Source organism: Miniopterus natalensis, chromosome 3 (genome assembly GCF_054644295.1).
Source record: "Miniopterus natalensis isolate mMinNat1 chromosome 3, mMinNat1.hap1, whole genome shotgun sequence".
Classification (NCBI taxonomy): domain Eukaryota; kingdom Metazoa; phylum Chordata; class Mammalia; order Chiroptera; family Miniopteridae; genus Miniopterus; species Miniopterus natalensis.
Window position 1 is genome coordinate 73932848 of NC_142083.1, and position 19887 is coordinate 73952734.

The 19887-nt window shown below is 50.2% G+C and overlaps 2 protein-coding genes across 3 annotated transcripts in view; both read left to right on the forward strand.

Moving 5' to 3' along the window:
• Positions 1-632: 632 nt before the first annotated feature.
• On the forward strand, positions 633-2474 carry EPO (erythropoietin). 2 transcript variants are annotated; one of them, XM_016217757.2, is made up of 5 exons: positions 633-655; positions 1203-1341; positions 1605-1691; positions 1967-2146; positions 2316-2474. In XM_016217757.2, the coding sequence occupies exons 1-5, from the start codon at positions 633-635 to the stop codon at positions 2472-2474; spliced, it is 588 nt and encodes a 195-aa protein (XP_016073243.2). The 2 variants fall into 2 exon arrangements, with proteins under 2 accessions (XP_016073243.2, XP_016073242.2); XM_016217756.2 differs by having other exon boundaries at positions 633-645; positions 1199-1341.
• Positions 2475-11193: 8719 nt separating this feature from the next.
• The window catches only part of ZAN (zonadhesin), a 35505-nt gene continuing 26811 nt past the window's right edge, over positions 11194-19887 (forward strand). Inside the window, 12 exon segments of the mRNA XM_087815197.1 lie at positions 11194-11206; positions 12800-12946; positions 13113-13384; positions 13561-13648; positions 14362-14514; positions 15805-15969; positions 16281-16372; positions 16552-16630; positions 16739-16867; positions 17427-17695; positions 18000-18084; positions 18572-19300. Coding sequence (XP_087671323.1) covers positions 11194-11206; positions 12800-12946; positions 13113-13384; positions 13561-13648; positions 14362-14514; positions 15805-15969; positions 16281-16372; positions 16552-16630; positions 16739-16867; positions 17427-17695; positions 18000-18084; positions 18572-19300 — 2221 coding nt within the window.

Below are 19887 nucleotides of genomic sequence, written 5' to 3' on the forward strand. Positions count from 1 at the left end.
GGCAACCGACTTGTCCCTGCCAGCACCTTCCAGATCCAGTGTCCTCGCAGAGACCCGGGCACTTCCAGCTCTGAGCGCCGGCCCAAGACCTGGATGCCCCCCAGGGAAGCGTGGGGGTGCCCAGCTTTTCCCAGAGGGGCCCTTCCCCTCCAGGCGCAGGCGTCCTGCCCATCGCGCTGGTGCGCGCCCGCGGCACCGCCCGGAACCCGGGTCAGGCGGGCAGGAGGCTGTTCCTGCGCCCGCGCCTGCCGCGCCTCGGCTCCCGCCCCGGCGAACCCGCGACCCAGGCGTCCTGCCCCCTGCTCTGACCTCATGGCCCCCGCCGCGGCGACCCCTCACGCACACAGCCTCCCCCCACCCCCACACACGCACGCACACGGGCTGATAACAGCCCCGACCCCCGGCCGCAGCCGCAGTCCCCGGGCTCACGCCGGCCGGTCGCCTCGCCACAGGTCCTCCGGACGCTGGCCCTGCGCTTGCTCAGCTCGACCCCCGGCTCGGCAGACCCTGGACTGTGGGCCCCCTCCTCCCGCCTTGGGGTGGCCCAGCCCCACCGAGTTTCCCGGGATGAGGGCTCGAGGCACGGGCGCCGGGCGAGCCCCTGGTCGCTGAGCGGCCCGGCGGGCGCGGAGATGGGGGTGCGCGGTGAGTGCTCGCCCGCAGGGGAGCTCCCGCCCCGGCCCCTGTTTGAGAAGGGATTTACCGCCACGACTGTTGGCCCAGAGGTGGCTAGGTTCAAGGACCAGCGACTTGCCGAGGGACCCCGGAAGGGCAAAGGGGGTGGGGCAGCCTCCACGTGTCGGCTGGGCTTGGGGAGTACCCGGGAAAGGCAGAATGTGATCTGGAGACGGGGACGAGGTTTGGGGGTTCGGGGAAAAAGAAGGGCTGCTGTGCGGGTGGGGAGGAAGTTGATACCTGGGTCCTGGAGCAACCACGGGGATCTGCGAGAGGGGGAGCCACTGTCTCAGCCGGACTGAAGTTTGGCGCCGACAAGTGGAGCCGGTAGCTGGGGGTGGGGGTGGGGGGTGCCGTCCGCAGCTGGACTGAATGAACGCAAAGGAGGCAGAACCTGAGCGCTTGGAAGGTTGGGGTTGGGAGCACTAGCCCAGGCGCAGAGCGGGAGGTGTGAACCTGCACCTCCAAACCAGCCCTTCTGCTCCCCTCCCTGCCTCACACCAAGCCTGGCTCTCTTTTCTAGAAAGTCCTACCCTGCTCCTCCTGCTGTCCTTGCTGCTGCTTCCTCTGGGCCTCCCAGTCTTGGGCGCCCCCACACGCCTCATCTGTGACAGCCGAGTCCTGGAGAGGTACATCCTGGAGGCCCGGGAGGCTGAAAATGTCACGGTGAGGTTCCCTCCCCAGGTCATTCCACAGAATTACGCTCAGGGGCTCAGAGGTCTCCTCCAAGATCCAGGAGCCTGGAATCATTTCTGGCACTTGGTTCAGGGCTGGAGGTGGGGGGCCAGAGCCCCCAGTAAAAATAATAAAACTGGTAGCCCCTTACACACACCTGGAAGCTAGGTAAGGGGCAAAGCCGGAGGGCCTGTGGCCTGTGGGCTGGGCTGGGAGCCCTTGGGGGCCTTGACTCCCTGGGGCTGTGCTTTCAGATGGGCTGTGCTGAAGGCTGCAGCTTCGGTGAGAACCTCACGGTCCCAGACACCAAGGTTAACTTCTATGCCTGGAGGAGAATGGGGGTGAGTTCATTTTTACCTCTTCTTGGGGAGTCTCAGTTTGGAAACCTGGTAGGGTGGGAAGGAAAACGATAGAGATAGAGAAGAAATGGAGCAGCAAAAATGAAGACTGAATGGAATATGTTCATTCGTTCATTTGTTCATTCATTCATTCATTCCACAAACCTTATTGCATGTCTGGTATTTGTTTGCTCAGCTTTGTGCTGCTTGGGGCTGCTGAGAGGGAGGGGGAAGGGGCAGGCTTGGGCCAGCTGATGCCAAATCTCTGCTCCCTTTAGGTTGAGCAGCAGGCCTTGGAAGTCTGGCAGGGCCTGGCTCTGCTCTCAGAAGCCATCCTGCGGGGCCAGGCCCTGTTGGCCAACTCCTCCCAGCCACCTGAGACCCTGCAGCTGCATGTGGACAAAGCCATCAGTGGCCTGCGCAGCCTCACCTCCCTGCTTCGGGCTCTGGGAACCCAGGTGTGTAAGAATAGACCCTCCCTCACACTCCATTTGCCCTTTCTGTAAAATGGGAGAAGGGCCCTGTTAAGGAATACTGAGGCTTTCCTCACATCCCCTGCAATTTTGTCCTGAATTCCCCTCCAGGGTCCCTGGCACTGCAGTAATTTTTTTGTTCTCTTCTTGACAGAAGGAAGCCATCTCCCTTCCAGGTGCAACAGCCTCTGCTGCTCCACTCCGAACATTCACTGTTGATACGTTGTGCAAACTTTTCCGAATCTACTCCAATTTCCTGCGGGGAAAGCTGAAGCTGTACACAGGGGAGGCCTGCAGGAGAGGGGACAGGTGACCAGATGCTCCCACCCTGGGCACATCCACCACCTCACTCACCACTATTGTCCATGCCACGCCTTCCACACCACCACTCCCAACCCCCATCAAGGGGCTATCAGCTCAGCATCAGCCTGTCCCACGGACACTCCAGGGCCAGCGGTGACATCTTAGGGGCCAGAGGAACTGCCCAGAGCTCAGCCCAGATCTAAGGATGTCACAGGGCCAGTCTCAGGCCCTGAAGCAGGAAAAATTCAGCAGCTGGTCTCCTTGAATTTGGAATGGTTACATGCTGGAGAGACACCGCACTCATCTCCGTGCCCTGTAGAACTGTGATGCCAGGACAAACTGGAGGGCAAATACCTCTTTTGGCACCTACCAAGCAGGGATAGGATGGACTGGAGAATTTAGGTGGCAAGCCATGAATTCTCTAGGTCTCATGGGGACTCCATGACAGCAAGATCCTCCTGGACAATGAAGGTGGTGGGAGCCATGAAAATGGGATGGGGGCTGGTCCCTGGCTCTCATGGAGTCCAAGTTTTGTGTGTTTTTCAATCTCACTGGCAAGAACTAAAACTATAACATGGCTCTTGGCTTTTCTGTTTTCCTGGGAGCCTCCCTACTTTCCCGGCTCTGCCCCCATCATGGCAGCAGGCAGCAGGCCTGGGAAACCAGAGGTAGAGGGGGTCGGGTCCTACGTGCTGCCTTGCATGGCCTGTCTGACCTCTTGACCCACTGGGCGTAAGGCCACAAGCTCTGCCCACACTGGTCAATAAGGTAGCTCCATTCAAGGCTATTCCTCAGTAGGCAGCTACCAGTGCTTATTCTTTCTGCCTCTTCTCTGTGGCCCCTTCTGCTAATGCCACATTCCCAGCATCAGTCTTTGCCACCTAGTGCACCAACCCCCTTTATATCCTGCTCACCGCTTTCCTTGCACGGGGATGGTCACCGTCAATGTTCTGCTCCGAGACCTGCAGAAGGGACAGTAGACAGCAGTGCAGAAGGAGCCACTTTCCCAGACACTCAGTGCCCAGTGCTTCTCTAGGTAGCTCACTTCTGTCACCTCATTTTATTCCTCACACAGCCCTATGAGAAAGATACCACTGTCATTTCCATTGTATAGATGAAGTAAAGTAACTTGCCTAAAGCCAAGGCAACAGGAATTCCCCCGGCTCTCTCCCCTCTCCTCTTCTGCTTAGTCCTTCCACATAATCCCTATCTGCTCCCTGCTCTCCTGGGATGGAGGATACAGAACAAACGAACTCAGCCTTCACTCCTGATTTGTATTTCTTATCTGACCCTTTACTCCGACAACCAACTTCAAATTCCTTCCCAGAAATAATGCTGCCAGGGGCAAAGCAGTGCCCAAGAGAGATCTGTGCAGACAGCAAAGGATGTCACAAACTGTATCTGGACTCTAATCCTGGCCATTATGGTACACATGGTGATCAGTCTTTCTGCTTATGTGGCAAAACTTAGAGAAGTCAAGCTGTGCCCCTGAAAATATGCAAAAGGAAGAAGGTTTTGCAATTTATGGGCAGGTTGTGGGGGTTGTAGGGTATTTGCCAACAACTATATGCAGAGAGAGGGGTAAAGCTGTGGTGGGAAGAGGCAGAGAAAGGGTGGACCCAAGGCTAATTTTCACCCTGGCCAACCCAAACCCTGGCCTATGGTGCCCTCTTCAGGCCCTATTAGGAAATGCTAGAGAAATCTGCAAGCAATAGAACCCTTTGAGTTCTGACCTCACACATTTCAATAAAATTTTGTATTGTGGTTTCCACATGTGGCATCTGGTTCTTGCCCCACTGCTGTGAATCAGTAATGGAGGAATCTCTCTTTCTTGCTGATGGAAGTAAAGCTAAGAGATTTATTCTGAAGCCCAAGGAATCCAGCTAATAAATGACAGCTAGGGCTGAACTCGAGATTTAGGACTCAAACTCCAAAGCTTTGTTCACCCTGTTTTCAGCCTGATTTGCTGCCTACACATCCCCTTGCTCTTTTGTCCCCAGAATTCAGGGCCACTGACCTTTGACTTCTCTTCAGACTTCTTATTGCTTTCAATTAAACAAAAAAAGTAGTTAATGGTACCTGAACTTATATGATCTGGACCAGGTGTAATGGGCGAGTGAGTATGTTAAGGACATTAAAACATCATCCATTCATTCCACATTTATGGAGTGCCAACTGCAAGCTCTCCTTTGCACTAAATGCTAGTGAAATGACAGTCTGTGCTACTCACAGCCCAGTGTCTTCCAAGAGCTGGCAGTTCCCAGGAGAGAAAAGACAGGAGCTCATTAATTTAACCATAGTCAGCTTGGTATGTAACTTGGGTGCTGAGATGTGGAGTACCCAGAGGCCCAAGATGTTAAGAACCTGGCGAGGGCCAGAGACACAGATACGCAAGGAAGGCATTGCCAGATTCCTGAGGTTCTTCAAGTGCAGGCCAGAGTGTGAACTGTCTTCTGTACTGTTACTATTATTATGATTATTAACAATACATTAAACTCTGGGGCCTACATGATCTTCTGTGATTCACACCACAACTCCATGAAATAGGAGGACAATTGGTACCACCCTCATTTGTCAGATGGGAAACTAAAACTCAGTTCTGCCAGGTAAGTGATGGAACCAGTTCTTATGATTTCCTGGTGGGACAGGAGCCAGTGCAAGCCATTCTGAGTCTGCAGGTTACATAATTGTTTAATGGAGATGCCTTCTGTTTGTAGAGTGCTTTGCGATTTACTGGGCATCTCTCATTTGCTCTCTTACCTCAGGCAGGGACTGTAGAGGGCCTCCACTTTGCAGAGGAAGAAACTGAAGTCCAGAGAATTTATGATCCTGAGAGGAAGGGCCAGGATCATAAGCCAGGCTCTCTGACTCTGGGTCCCTCTTTTACTGGAAGCACACATCACTGGGGCAGAGGAGAGAGTAGAGGGAGTGTATAGAGGGGAGGAAAGAGCATTAGGCACTTTCATCTCCCACTATCAACTCTTCCCCACTCCATTCCCTGCCTCGGGCTCGTGCTTCCTCCCTGGATAGGCAGAAAATGCCTACTGCTCTCCTCATCACCCAGTCTCCCAGCACTAGGGGCCAACTCAGTCACCTCCTGCAGCCCCAGCTCCCACCTTGACAGCAGCTTCTTGGCCTTGGGTACTACTGGCCTGAATCCTCTCCCTGGGCTTGAGCTGAGCATCAGGCTGACCAAATGCACCTGCCTGACCTTGGCTCACAGGCTGCCTAGGATTTTTCTGAAATTACTCTCAGTCCACGAGTCTCAGTCCATTATAGCAGGAGACTATTGCTGGAGCTGAGTTAGCTAGATGGGGCAGGCCTCTTAGACATTAGAATCTAAACTGAAAGGTAACTATATTATTTCTAGCTGGTCAAGGCTAATTCCTCTAAAATTTCATCATAAAACTGTGACATTATGAAAGATTATTGGGAATAGAAAAATAGATAGCAGTACTTATGTGAGGCAGGCCCAAATGTCTATAAACTCCCTTCTTGATTTTTAAAAGTTGATTATTAAAAAAACTGTGACACACACAAATTTTGATCTTAAAAAACTCGGATTATGCTAGTCTCTCCATCTTACAGTGAGGAAACTGAGGCTCAGAGAAGGTGATCAAAGTGCCCAAGGGCACACAGTGATGCCAGGACTGACTCCAGTTCTCTGAAGTAATTTCCAGGGTTTTTCTACATCCCAGGGTCTCTCACATCTATTCCTGCAGCTGCCAGTTTTATCAGGTGACAAACTCTCTGGGGTCTTGCCTGACTCACCAAAATGCAGAACCCAGTGGTTCCCTCCCACCGCCACCATCCATCCTTTCCAGTCCTGCCTTGAACTCCCAACCCCCACCTCAGGCAGGTTGGAAGCTGTGACAGTCCAGCTCTGAGGCAGTGGCGCCAAAGGGAGGTCAGGAAAAGCAGACCTCAGAGGACTTATTGCCCAACCAGGAGAGGCTGTGGATCAATTGGCTGCTGCTCTTCCCTGGGTTAACCCTTTCCTGGCTTTGTCCCTCTATTGGTTGCTCTGCTAACTTGATCTGGAGGAAGGGTAGACCAGGGTTTGGGATGGGCATGCTTTATATCCCCAGCTTTGATGTAAAGGGGCAGAAGATCTCTCTCTCCCTGGGTCTAACCCCTGCATGGGTCCTGTTGGTGCTCATTTGGGCAGAGGAGTCCCAAAAACTGTAAAAGGGGCTTTAGGACTTCCCTCTTGGAAGCCTGGTGCTCAACTGTACTGGCCCCTCCCTGATAGTCCAGGAGAATGGCCTGCTTAGGCATCACTGTCATTTGTCAGGCACCCTGGGCACAGAATTGATAGTGGGGGTTGGGGGCTGCCAAGGTAAAGGGAATGACACTGAGGGTTTCTAGGGACACGTGGGTGTGATGGGCTATAGGAAATCTGGACTCACAATAGCTCAGCTCACTATGGGCCAGCCCTCTAGCCTAGCTACAGCTCTGTATGTGCAATGAGGGTCAACTGGGTTTTTAAGAGCCAAAAACCGCCCTTTCAACAGCAATCTTACGTAGAATTGCCATTTATGAAACTGATAAAAGCATAGCTGCTCTGGCTAGGGTGGAACCCTGATTTGGATGCCCCCAACAGCCCCCAGGGGATCCTCACAGAACTGTGGGACTGGGCAGGACACAGTGTGGGGACTGTCAGTGCCGTGCTCTTATGCTGGGCAATTGACTTCGTCTCTCCCAAGCTTAGTTTCCACACAGAAAATGAGGACAATATCTTTGCTATGAATAGGACATGAAGTTCAGTTAGGTTAGGTGCAAGAGCTGCTGTCTCCAGCTCCATTTACTTCAACATCCATCTGTACTGCACCTCTCACCCTCCACAACCCCCTTGCCTATCTTCCTGGCTCTGGGCAGCCACACTTTGATGCAACATTCTCCCCCTTTCCCTCCAACAGCCCTTTGAAAATGCAAATGACTTGATAGTCACTCCCTCCCATTGCTTAAAAACTTTCGGTGGCTCCTCAAAGCTACAGTATTCAGTATTTGAGGTCTCCTAGACAGGGTTCTTGCCTTCTTCCAGTATTACCCCCCCTCCCCACCAGCCATTCTCTAAGAGTGTCCTGCTCCCTCTAAGCTTGGAAATTTTCTTCTCCCTGGAATGTACCTTCCCAACTTCTGTGCCTAGTTACCATCTCTGTCATTTAGAAAGCCCCTCAGGTGTCACCTTCTGCAGAAGCCTTCCCTAACCAGCCCCCTTCCCTTCCTATCATCAGTGATCTGGGTGAAAGACTCCTTCCACAGCCTCCCTGCCAGGCACTGATCTGGTTGTAGTGAAGAATTGACACCGCTGTAAAGTGTGGCAAAAGGTGGGAAGAGGTGGGGCCGAAGGAGAGAGGGCTGTCAGTAGCCCAAGCAGGAAGGTGGGGGTGAGCTGGCTGTGGGCAGGACTTGCATGAAGCTCCTCTGAGAAGGGGACTGCTGTGTCCTTTCTGTGACTGAATTCTTCTCCACTCGTCTCCTACTTCATAGACAAAACCGAAGCCACTGAACATGCATCTGCACTGTCCCCTCCCCACCCCCTTCGCAGACCTGCTTGTCCCTCCTGTTGTCTGTGTTCTAGACTTTTCCCACCCACCTTCTCAGAAGCCCTTTTCTCATCTGCCTCACTGTTGCACCTTTCCCGTGTGCATTTACACAGGCTAAAATTAATCTTATCTTGAAAAGATCCTACTTTGTCCCAGTTTTTGCACCTAATCTCCAAGTCTCCTTTAGACGGCCAAACAGCTTTAAACATTGTCCCTGCCTCCTTGTTGGGATCCCTTTCTTCAACTTCCACTCCCTCCTCAAACCCTCTAGTTTGGTTTCCCCTCAACCAGGCCTCTCAAATGACATTCACTAAGGTGTCTATAACAAACCAAGTCTGTAGGCAGGAACGCCTGGATTCGTAAATATGCAGAAGACATGCAAACCTTGCGCACCCCTTCCAAGGGGTCACCACTGTGAGCAGCTTGCGGTGTGTGTCCTGCTAGTTCCATCTCTACACCTCGACCTGAATATGTACATCAACACATACCTTGGTTCTGGGATTTTACATAAATGGGACCACACTACATAATTTTTCTGTCTCACCTCTTTTTGTTTAATATATCTCTTTCCACCATTGGACTCTATGGATATGCCACCATTCTCCATTCTTTTTTAAAATTTTTAAGTCATGAATAAACTCTAATAGCACCTTATTATCAAGTAGTACTCTTTAAAAATTATTTCTTAACATTGTGGTAAAATACACAAAATATTTATTGTCTTAACCATTTTTAAGGGTACAGTTCAGATGTACTAAGTACATTCACAGGGTCTGTGCAACTCATCGCCACCACCCATCTCCAGAACTGTCATCTTGTAAAACTGAAACTTTACACCTATTAATCACTAACTTCCCATTCTGCCCTCCCCCCAGCCCCGGCAACCACCATTCTAGTCTCTGTGTCTATGAATTTGCTGATGCTAGGTACCTCGTATGGGCAAAATTATACAGTATTTGGTCTTCTGTGACAGACTTATTATTATTATTTTTAAATATATCTTTATTGATTTCAGAGAGAGGAAAGGAAAGAGAGAGAGAGAGAGAGAGAGAGAGAGAAACATCAATGATGAGAGAGTCATTGATAGAGCCCGCAACCCGGGCATGTGCCCTGAGCGGGAATCGAACCCCGATCGCCTGGATCCTAGTCAACACTCAATCGCTGAGCCACGCCCGGCCGGCCTGTGACAGACTTATTTTGCTTAGCATAATGTCCTCAATATTTTAGCTGTGTAAAAGTTTTCTTCCCTTTTAAGGCTGAGCAATATTCCACTGTATATACCACATTTTATTTATCCATTCATCCGTATAGACACTTGCTTGCTTCCACCTTTTGGCTACTGTGAATAGTGCTGCTATGGACATGGGTGTACAAGCATCTGTTCAAGTCCCTGCTTTCAATTCTTTTCAATTTTTTTCAATTCTATATACCTAGAAGTGGAATTGCTGAACCATATGGTAATTCTGTATTTTTTAGGAACACTGTTCTTTTTAATATCTGCATAATATTCTTTGATATAAGTATTCTTTGAATATGATCTGACCGCATATCTACTGGTAAACATTTGGGTAATAGCAATTATTTTCCTATTGTAAACAATGCTGCAGTCAACATACTTAAGGAATGTACATCTTTGTGCAAATAAGCATGTATTTCTGTGGGAAGATTATTGGAAAGGTAATGCTGGGTCAAAGATATCCACATTTGGAAGTTTAATAGTCATTGTCAAATTAGCTTCTAAGAAGTTTTCACCAACATACAGTCTTATGAACAATGTATATGAATGTATCTACCTGCATACTGACCAATACTCAATGCTATCAACCTTTTTAAAAAAATAAATTTTGTTGATTTCTAGAGAGAGGGGAAGGGAGAGGGAGAGGGAGAGGGAGAGAAAGAAACATTGATGTGAAAGAGAAACATCGATTGGTTGGACTGGTTGCCTCCCATACGCCCCAACCAGCACCCTGACCGGGAATCGAACCCTAAACTTGGGTATTGCCCTGACCGGGAATCAAACCCGTGACCTTTTGATGCATGGGACGACCCTCAACCAACTGAGCCACACTGGCCAGGGCTCAACACTCTCAATCTTTTAAATTGTTGTCAATATGGGAGTTTAATTTGCTCAGCATTTCGCTTATTACTAGTGAAGTAGAGAATCCTTTCCAATGTTTACTGGCTGGTTGTATTTCTTCCATGACTTGCCCTTTCCAGTTCTTTGCCAATAAACATTTCAGTCCTCACTTTACTTGACCTTCCCGTTGCCTCTGCCACTGTTGCCAGCTATGGAATTTTAGGTGTGAAATCATTTTCTGTTAGAATTCTGCAGACAATGGTCCGCTGCCCCTCAGAACCCACGGTTGCTATTGAAAAGTCCAGCGCCGTGTTGATCCCTGATACTTAGTATGTGACCTGCTTTTCTCTGTCTGAAAGTGTTTGGGATTTTCCCTTCGCCCCTGATATCCTAAAGTTTTATGACATGCCTTTCATGGGTCTCTTTGCATTCGTCATACCAGACTCTTTTTAATCAAGAGACTCATGTTTTAATTCTGGGAAATCTTATGTAGTTTTTTTGAAGTAATTTCTGTGTTTTCTCTTTTTTGAACTCTTGGTTGGATGTTAGACTTCCTAGACTGATTCTCCAAGTCTTTCTTTTCTTTCTCTCTGGCTTTCCTTCTCTCTATCTCTCATTTTATTTCTCTTAATTTTGATTTATAACTCTTCTATTGGATTTTAAATTTCAGCCCTCATAGTTTTTATTTCCAGTTCTCTGTCCAGTTTTCCTGGCATCCTCGGAAGGATGCCCAGCACAGAGGGTCAGGGATGTCTAAAGTAGCCTGGGCTCCTTACTCTGCCTTCCCTGTCCCCTGAGAGCTTACCTCGAGGTCCCGCATGGCTTCGTCGGTCTGGACTCTGGTGCTAATGATGGGGGCTGCCTGCAGCTGGGGCCAAGTTGCCGTCTCTGTCTGGTAAGCTGGGCTCAGGGGGTGACTGGGGGTGGCTCCTAGGAATAGTTCGGGGTAAAGTTGGAGGGGCAGGCGGGCTAGTGATGAAGGGCACAGTCCTGGGGAGGAAGGTGGGAGCCTCGCGGGATGGAAAGACAATGAACAGAAACGAGGGGAGCCCCACAGTCTCAGAACCAGGAACTGAGGGGTGCAAAGCTCAGGGGGGAGAAGGATGGAGCTGAAATGTGAGGAAAGAGGGAGGAGGTGTAGAGCTGGGGAGACAGGTCTGAGGATGGCAGAGGAGGAGAGAGAGGTCAAGCCTCAGAAAATGGACAAAGCCTAGAGCAGACCCAGCACACAGGGGAGACTTTAAGTAAAAGGCGAGAAATGATGGATGGCTCAGTGTCCTGGAGCTGGTTTGGGGGGATTTGAAGAAGTAGAACTTGAACAACTAAAACCACGGGCTGTTCTATGTGGCCTGAGGAGGGGCAGGGACTTCTCTGAGGAATTTGGAAGATGAGGAGGGGCAGTCCCTTTGTTAGTCCTATGTTTGTTCAGTTGCATGTAGCTGAGGCAATATCACCCCACCACACACCTAGCAAAACGAGACCCATATAGTCCCTGCTTTGTGGGGGAAATCTGGACTGTAGGACAAGAAAATCTGCCCCGCTGGTGTAGCTCAGCGGTTGGGCATCAGCCTATGAACCAGGAGATCACAATTTGATTCCTGCTCAGGGCACATGCCCTGGAGCGTGCAGGAGGCAGCTGATCAGTGACTCTCTTATCATTGATGTTTCTCTCTCTCTCTGTCTCCCTTCCTCTCTCTGAAATCAATAAAGATATATTTTTTTAAAAAGGCCCAACCTAAAGGAAGGAGATTCCCCAGGTATAAACTGCTTCCTCCTCACCTGAGACTCAACCACACCGGACATCCAGGGCATAGACAGAGAGGGGGTACTGGTGAGGATATAAGGACCTCTCAGGGAGACACTTGTTCAGACAGAAATGAGAACTTAAGGGAGCTCACAGTCATTGAGACTTATAATTCCTTTTTTTCTTTTTTTAAAAAATATATCTTTATTGATTTCAGAGAGAGGAAAGGAGAGGCAGAGAGAGAGATAGAAACATCAATGATGAGAGTCATTGATCAAGCCCACAACCTGGGCATGTGCCCTGACTGGGAATCGAACCCCGATCGCCTGGATCCCAGGTCGACGCTCAACTGCTGAGCCACACCCAGCTGGGTGAGACTTATAATTCTTGATGTTGACAAGTATTACATTTTGTTTTTTCTCCAAATCAACTTCAAGGAAAGAGTACCCTCTAGACCAGGAGCCAACCACCCACAACTCTAAGAACAACTGTGAGTTGCAAACCAGGACTGCTCAGACTTTCTCTCCCTCCTAGGGTGGCCACCCACATGCCCTCCTGGCAAGGCAATTACGTGTATGTGTAAAGGGCAGCCCTTAGATGACTGAGGGTGGAGGGAACTGTGGAGGGGCACAAGCCCTGCATAAAAGATTCACATTCAAATTAACAACAACAAAAACAAAGTGTATCTGCCCAACAAAAACAAAGTGTATCTGCCCAGATAAAGCCTGTCTGCCCCCCTGAATCCAGACCCCTGGACCTCAGTTTGTGACTTCAGACTTAGACATTCTGTCCACCTTACCCCACCCCCACCCTGAATTTCTCCTAAGATATGACTTGCTTCTCAGATTCTCTTTCCCAAAATCTCTGCTCTGGACCCTAATCTTAGTGGCCGCCTTCTCCAAGCTTAGCAATCTTGCTAACACCTGTGCCCCTCTCTTGGCCTCACAATGGCCTTTTCTTCCCAGCAATTATCACCCAGTGTGATTTTGAGGACAACTCCAAACCCTTCTGTGACTGGACTCAAGAATCCACAGATGATGGGGACTGGATTCGATCCAGTGGGCCCTCCCACATGGGCAGCACTGAGCCCACTGGGGATTACCCCAATGGAGGTGAGGAAACCTAAAGTTTAGGGAGGCAGCTGGGAGGTGAGCATAGGCAGATCTGGGTGGAGGGAGCAGGGAGGCAGCTGGGAGTGGGCGCCTAGGCTCTGGGAAAGGGTTTGGGGCAGCCCCGGGGGATGGCAGGGCCTCACTGTCTTGGGCTTTGCCTCCCCAGAGGGCCACTACCTGCACCTGGACTTCAACACCTTCCACCAGAGCGGGGTGGCCCGCTTGCGGAGCTCCCCCATATGGGATCAAGGCCCTCTGTGTGTGCGCTTCGCCTACTGCATGTTCGGGCTATCGTGGGGTGCCCAGCTCAAACTGCTGCTGGTCACAGGCACCAAGTACAAGCACTCTAACCTGCTCTGGAAACACATTAACGTTCAGAGCCCCTCCTGGATGCCCACTGCTGTCACTGTGCCCAGCGGGTATGCCCTGCCCAGCCAGGTGAGGCCAAGGGCAGAGCCCAGGGCCCCATTGGAAATCTTGGTGCCAGGGGTGGGGGACCCAGAAGGGACTGGGGCAATGAGGAGATGTGGCTGGGCCATATGAATTCAGGCAGGAAACTGGGAGCCTGAGGCAAAGGGGCTCGCAGGGTGGGTGATCCCTCCTCCCTCCCACAGCTGATATTTGAAGGAGTGAGGACCAGCCCCGCTTACCTGGACATCTCTCTGGATAATGTCTCTGTCCATCATGGCTCCTGCAATAAGGGTGAGCCCCAGTCTCTCCTCCTCTTTCTCCCCACCCCGCTATCTGCCTAGGGTGGCAGGAGTAGCTCTGGGACCATGACCCTGGTTTCTTTTGAAGCTTAGCCTACTCGCTTCTCTCTACCTTCATTCCCTGTGCCTTTGACTCCTGAGCAGCCGTGTAAAGAGAGGTTCTCTTGCAGCATAGAGTTGTGGTGATAGCTGTCTTGGAGTGACCAACCATTGCAGTTTTCCCTGGGCTGTCCCTATTTTAGCATTGACAGTCTTACACCTCAGGGAACACCACAGTCCTGGGCATACCTGACTGTTTGGTCATCCTGGATGCTACCCTAAATCCATCTAGAATTAGCCCTCTAAGCTGATGTTAGATATTTGAGGGGAGAAAATTCAAAGGAAGGAAAATTCTAGAAGCTGGGTACAAGAAACTAACACTTAGCATAGGCACTGGGCTAAGTGTTCCCCACACATAATCCAGTTTGCAACATGCAGATGCTGTTATTCCCAGTTTATAGATGACGAAACTGAGGGTTGGGCAGGTTAAGTAATCTGTCCCAGGAACACAGTCGCTAGGGAACGAAACTGTAGCTGGTTTGAAAGCCCTCCATGGCTCATAGGGCCCAGATTGGGACCCAGAATTCTGACTCCAGATGGAGCCATACTTTTCAGAACTGCCTCTTCTTAGAAAAAGCTAATCCTCCCCCCTTTCATTCCCCCCAGTATGCATGATGCAAATGTGCAGCTTCGACACTCCAAATAACCTCTGTGGCTGGAGCTTGATCCCCACAACCTCTGGGGCCAAGTGGGTCCAGAAGAAAGGGTCATCAAGGGTGATGAATGTGGGGCCTAAGGATGACTACTCCAGCCCTGGTAGTAAGTAATGGCCACATTACTGTTTTCTCACTTCCTGGGCTTCCAGTGACCTCGTAGGACTTGATGGTGTTTGGCTGACAACTCTACAATTACTCACCTTGGGAAGGGCTGGGAATCCCAGCAATCCCAAACCTCTATCACCTCGAATTGCCAGGCAGAAAGCAAACTCCACACTCCCAGCCAGCGCCCCCCACGGCCACCTCACCTGGTAGACTGAGCACAGCCTGCTCCTCACCTCCCTTCCCTGGCACCTTTCATCCTTCATTCACCCAAAAAATATTTATTGAGCACCTACAATGTGCTTGGTACTGTCCTAGGCACTTAAGATACATCAGCTTACAAAACAGACAAGGAGCAGTAGGGGGCCAAGGGGGAACGGTTCCTGAAACAATAAAGAAGCAGAGTTATACAGTTATAAGGTGAGCAGCACTGTCAGAAAAATGAAAAGTTGAACAAAATAAGGGGATTGGGAGTGCAGGGGTAGGGTGGGCTGTATGTTTTAAATAGAGTTGTCAGAGTAGGTCTCATTCAGGTCACATACGAGCACAAACTTGAAGGAGGTAAGGAAATGAGGCATGAAAATTTCGAAGGTGAGAACACTCTAACCAGGGGGTCCAGCTGTGCAAAGCCCTGCGGTAGCAGTGGGCTGGTGGGGGTGGGAGGTAGGGGCTGTTGAGGTACAGCAAGGAGCCATGTGGTTGGGATGGAGAGGATGAGCTCAGGCGGGTCCTAGGAAGAACAGGCCACGTGGAGTCTTGAAGGCCATTGTCAGGACTGAGGCTTTTATTCTACATGAAGATTTGGAGCAGAGGAGTGACTTGATCTGACTTAGGTCTAAAAGGATCATCTGGCTTTTGTGTTGAAAATCCACTGAAGGGAATGCAGGGAGGCCATTTGGAGGGGAAATGGCTGTTCATCTGTGTCAGACAGGCCTCTCTCATCAGTGTGTGTGAATCAGCTGTCCCACGGGTCAAGAAAAGGGATAGGATATAACTCTGGGGGACCTAAAAAGTCAGAACCCAAAGGACAAGGTTCTGTCTGCTGCTTCTGAGAGGATGCCGTTTTTCATAGGGCGACACTCACATCCTTACCCAGACCCACCAAGTACTTCTGGAAGGATCTAAGGCCTCAGCTAGTTGTGAGACAGGTGTCAGCCCACTTCAGCACTAGCTGATCCTAGGCAGCTCTTGGGGCTCCCCAGGGCCAGACCCCCTCCCTCGCAGGGCTCTATCCCTGTCCCATACTCCCCTAATTTCAGCCAGCCCACCTTACTGACCTTTTTCTTCTTAGGTGGCTTCTACATGCTTCTGGACCCCCACAACGCAAAACCAAGGGAGAAAGCTGTTCTCCTGAGTCCCCCGAGCCAGTCGTCAGGCTGTCTGAGTCTGTCTTTCCACTACACCCTCCATGGCCAGTCTCCCGGGGCAGCCCTCACCATCTATGCTTCTGTCTTGGGTGAGAGTGGTGAAGTCATGGGGCTTATGCTGACCTGAGGCTCATCTCCCAGGGTTGGGTTGATGTGGACATATGGGTCTAGAGAAATCTGGGCTATGTGCAAGATTATTCCAGAGTGGAATTGGGGAGCTGAAAGGGCACTGGGTTCTGGAAAAATAAAGTGCTGGGAGGTGAAAGAGAAGGAGCTGCTTGCATTTCGTGGAGGGGAATACACTCCAAGTATTCCCTTCGCTACTCATCCTTCTGAGTATAAGTTTGAAGTCATTTTCCAGTCCCTTTAATCTCACTTCCTTGGATTACTTCCATTGCAGGCAGCATCCGGAAACACACTCTTTTCTCAGGACAACCTGGACCCAACTGGCAGCCTGTTTCTGTCAGTTACACAGGCCAGGGACCGATTCAGGTACAGAGGCAAGAGGTCAGGTTTCCTTACCCATGGTAGGCACCCCCAATGTTGAAATGGAGTGAGCATCTGGGTACTGGGAGCGAGGTGCCTGGGTCCCAGAATAGAATAAAATCAGATGGGGTGTTTTGCATTTGGGCTGTTTCCTCACACCAAGCCCCCTCTCCCTCTCTCTTCAGTTCACCTTGGTGGGCGTGTTTGGAAAGACCCCAGAACCAGCCGTGGCAGTGGATGCAATCAGTATTGCTCCCTGTGGGGGTGAGACCAGGGCCCTGGGAGGCCCAGATCTCTCAGAATCAAGAGTGGGATGGGGGAGGAATAGAGAGATGGCCAAATGTTCTCAAATTTCCCATTTTGATACCCTAGAGAGCTTTCCTCAGTGTGACTTTAAAGATGATGCCCATCCTTTCTGTGACTGGGTCCAGACTTCAGGGAATGGCGGACACTGGATCCGGAGTAGTAAAAATATGCCCGTCCAAGGGCCTCTTAGCAAAGGTGAGGAGACTGAGGACCCCTCAAGCCAACAAATTACTTAACCTTCTCCTAGCTAGGGGGCTAGCTGGTGTGACTAATAGAAGATGTTATAGGTGGTGAAGATCAGCCAGCAGGTGTTTATTGGGAAGTGCCATTGGGCCAGAACTGTGGAGATGACAGAGATAGAGTGAATTAGGGATTCTCATGGCTGTGGGGTCACTGAAACCCCCAGAAAATCCAGGCATCTCAATTCATTGAGCCCAGGGTTTCAAAATCCACTGTCCCATTTTCAGTTAGGATATTTATTGGTGAAGCCAACAAAGGGATCTGAGTTGCTTCTTCAGTTGGAAAAGTCCAAAATGAGCATATGCATGTGCGCTCACACAACACACACACACACACACACACACACACACACACACACACACACACACACACACACACCCCCCACTGCAATATGAGGGGTTTGGGCATTTGCATCAAATTTCTATTTGGAAAGCAAGGTGTTGCTAAAGAAAGCAGCTCTAGACTTCTCCCATGGAGGTTTCTCATCTTGCCTATTCTCATCTTTGCCCAGAAGGTAACTATATCTACCTTGAGGCTGACAATCTCTCAGAGGCAGGCCAGGCTTTCAGGCTGGTGAGCCGGAGCTTCTGTGCCCCAAGTACGATCTGTGTGAAATTTACCTACCACATGTATGGCCTCGGAGAAGGCACTAAGCTGAAGCTCCTGTTTGCGAGTCCTGCAGGCAGCTCCCCAACTTCTCTCTGGCAACGCGTTGGGTCTCAGAGCCCTGACTGGCTGAATGCCTCCATCACTGTCCCTTCAGGACATCAACAGTCCATGCAGGTGAGAGACGGAGAGAGTGGGCCCTGTAAGTGCATGAGATATGGTAAGGGGGACACCATGCCTGGTATCCAGGAGCATAACCAGGGCTAAGATGGGACACTGGAAGGAGAGCAGAGTAGAGGTGAATGCGGTGTTCCCGAGAAGGCTCTCTGGCTCCAGAAATGGGGCAAGGGTGGCACTGGACAACTGAGGCTGGAACAAAGTGACCTTATGGCAGAGGATAGACTCTGTGCCTGGCAGAGTCACTGAGGTGCCAGGGTTTCACTTTCATTTCTTTTCCTTCATTCTCCCTCGTTACCTTTAGCTGATACTTGAGGCCATCAGGGGTACCAGCACTGCCTTTATTGTTGCTGTGGGTTTCATCTTGATTAACCCTGGGGCCTGTCAAGGTAAGACAAAACCCAAAATCTCAGAAATGGGACCATGCTCTGGGATGACCATCTCTTGGGCTTCTCTGTATGTACTGGTTAAAAAGAAGTCTGCTCTGTGACCGAGTTTTCAGACAGCTTTGTTTTCTGCATTCTGCCCACCTCTACCTTCCTGGCTTTCGTCAGGTTGCTTACTTGAGTGATGTGACTTTGAAACCAAGAGTTTCTGTGGTGGGATCCAAAACACCTTACCCAAGGATCAGTGATCTTGATGGGAGGACCACTACCCCATTCATTTTGTGTTTTCTATATCTGGCACAATATCTGACATATATTAGGAGCAGTGGTTGTTGAGTGTTTACTAAGTGCGTGAAGGTGGGGCTGGGAGTAGGAGGAGGAGTATGAATGGGTCACCCCTTCGATCCCACCCACTCCAATTAGATGTGAGTGAGGAGGCTAGTGCTATGGTTTTCACTAAACTCCAGGGATTTTTTTCTTTTCTTTGCAGGACCTGTGCTAACAAAGCTTCCTTCCAAATATCCAGTTCCCCCTGCTGGCCCTTCTGAGACCCCTCTCCCTACTAAAAAAACCACTGTCCCCACTGAAAAACCCAGAGTACCTACTAAAAAACCCACTATCTCCACTGAAAAACCCAAAGTCCACATTGAAAAACTCAGAGTCTCCACTAAAAAACTCAGAGTCCCCACTGAAAAAACCACTGCCTCCGCTGAAAAACCCAGAGTCTCCACTGAAAAAACCACAGTCTCCACTGAAAAACCCAGAGTCCCCACTGAAAAACTCAGAGTCCCCACTAAAAAACTCAGAGTCCCCACTGAAAAAACCACTGTCCCCACTGAAAAACCCAGAGTCCCCACTAAAAAAACCACTGTCCCCACTGAAAAAACCACTGTCCCCACTAAAAAACCCAGAGTCCCCACTGAAAAACTCAGAGTCCCCATTGGAAAACCCAGAGTCCCCCCTGAAAAACTCAGAGTCCTCACTAAAAAAACCACTGTCTCCACTGAAAAGCCCAGAGTCCCCACTAAAAAGCCCAGAGCCTCCACTGAAAAACTCAGAGTCCCCACTGAAACACCCACTGTCCCCACTCAAAGGCCCACAACTCCTACCACACTTGAACCCACTGGACCTACAGTCTTGGAGATGCCTGTTACTACTACAACTACCTCCACAACCACTGTGACCCAGGCCACCACTGCAACCCCTAGACCTATTCCAGGTATGTGATCATTGGATAAAGAGCTGAAAGTAAGAAGCAATGACTAGGAGAGGGGTAGGGAAAGGGATGCTTCTGGTAGGAAACTGCAGCCGTAGAGGAGGATGGTCCAGACATGGTGAACTTAGAGGGAACAATGAGGACCGACTGCCCTGAGCGAGAGGGACAGCAGGGCACAGGTGGGTGGGGGTATTTGGAACCAAGCACCAGGATTTCTTCTTATTTTTTAATGTAGTATTTTTAAAAAATATCTTTATAGATTTTAGAGAGAGGAAGGGAGAGGGAAAGAGAGAGAGAGAGAGAGAGAGAAACATCAGTGATGAGAGAGTCATTGATCAGCTGCCTCCTGCACGCCCCCGACTGGGGCTGAGCCCACAACCCGGGCATGTGTCCTAACTGGGAATCGAACCTCGATCCCTGGATCCTAGGTTGATGCTCAACCTCTGAGCCATACCTGGCTGGGCTCTTCTTATTTTTCAATTGAGATACAATTCACATACCATAATACTCATCCTTTTAAAGTGTACAATTCAGTGGTTTTAGTATATTCACAAGATTGTGCAAACATCATCACTCTCTAATTCCAGAAT

Bases quoted from the DNA above. Each gene is read 5' to 3' on its own strand.
- EPO (XM_016217757.2), top strand. From the start codon at position 633: ATGGGGGTGCGCGGTGAGTGCTC. The intron at 1,342-1,604 runs GTGAGGTTCCCT...CTGTGCTTTCAG, and splicing joins GGGAGGCTGAAAATGTCACG to ATGGGCTGTGCTGAAGGCTG. The intron at 1,692-1,966 runs GTGAGTTCATTT...TGCTCCCTTTAG, and splicing joins ATGCCTGGAGGAGAATGGGG to GTTGAGCAGCAGGCCTTGGA.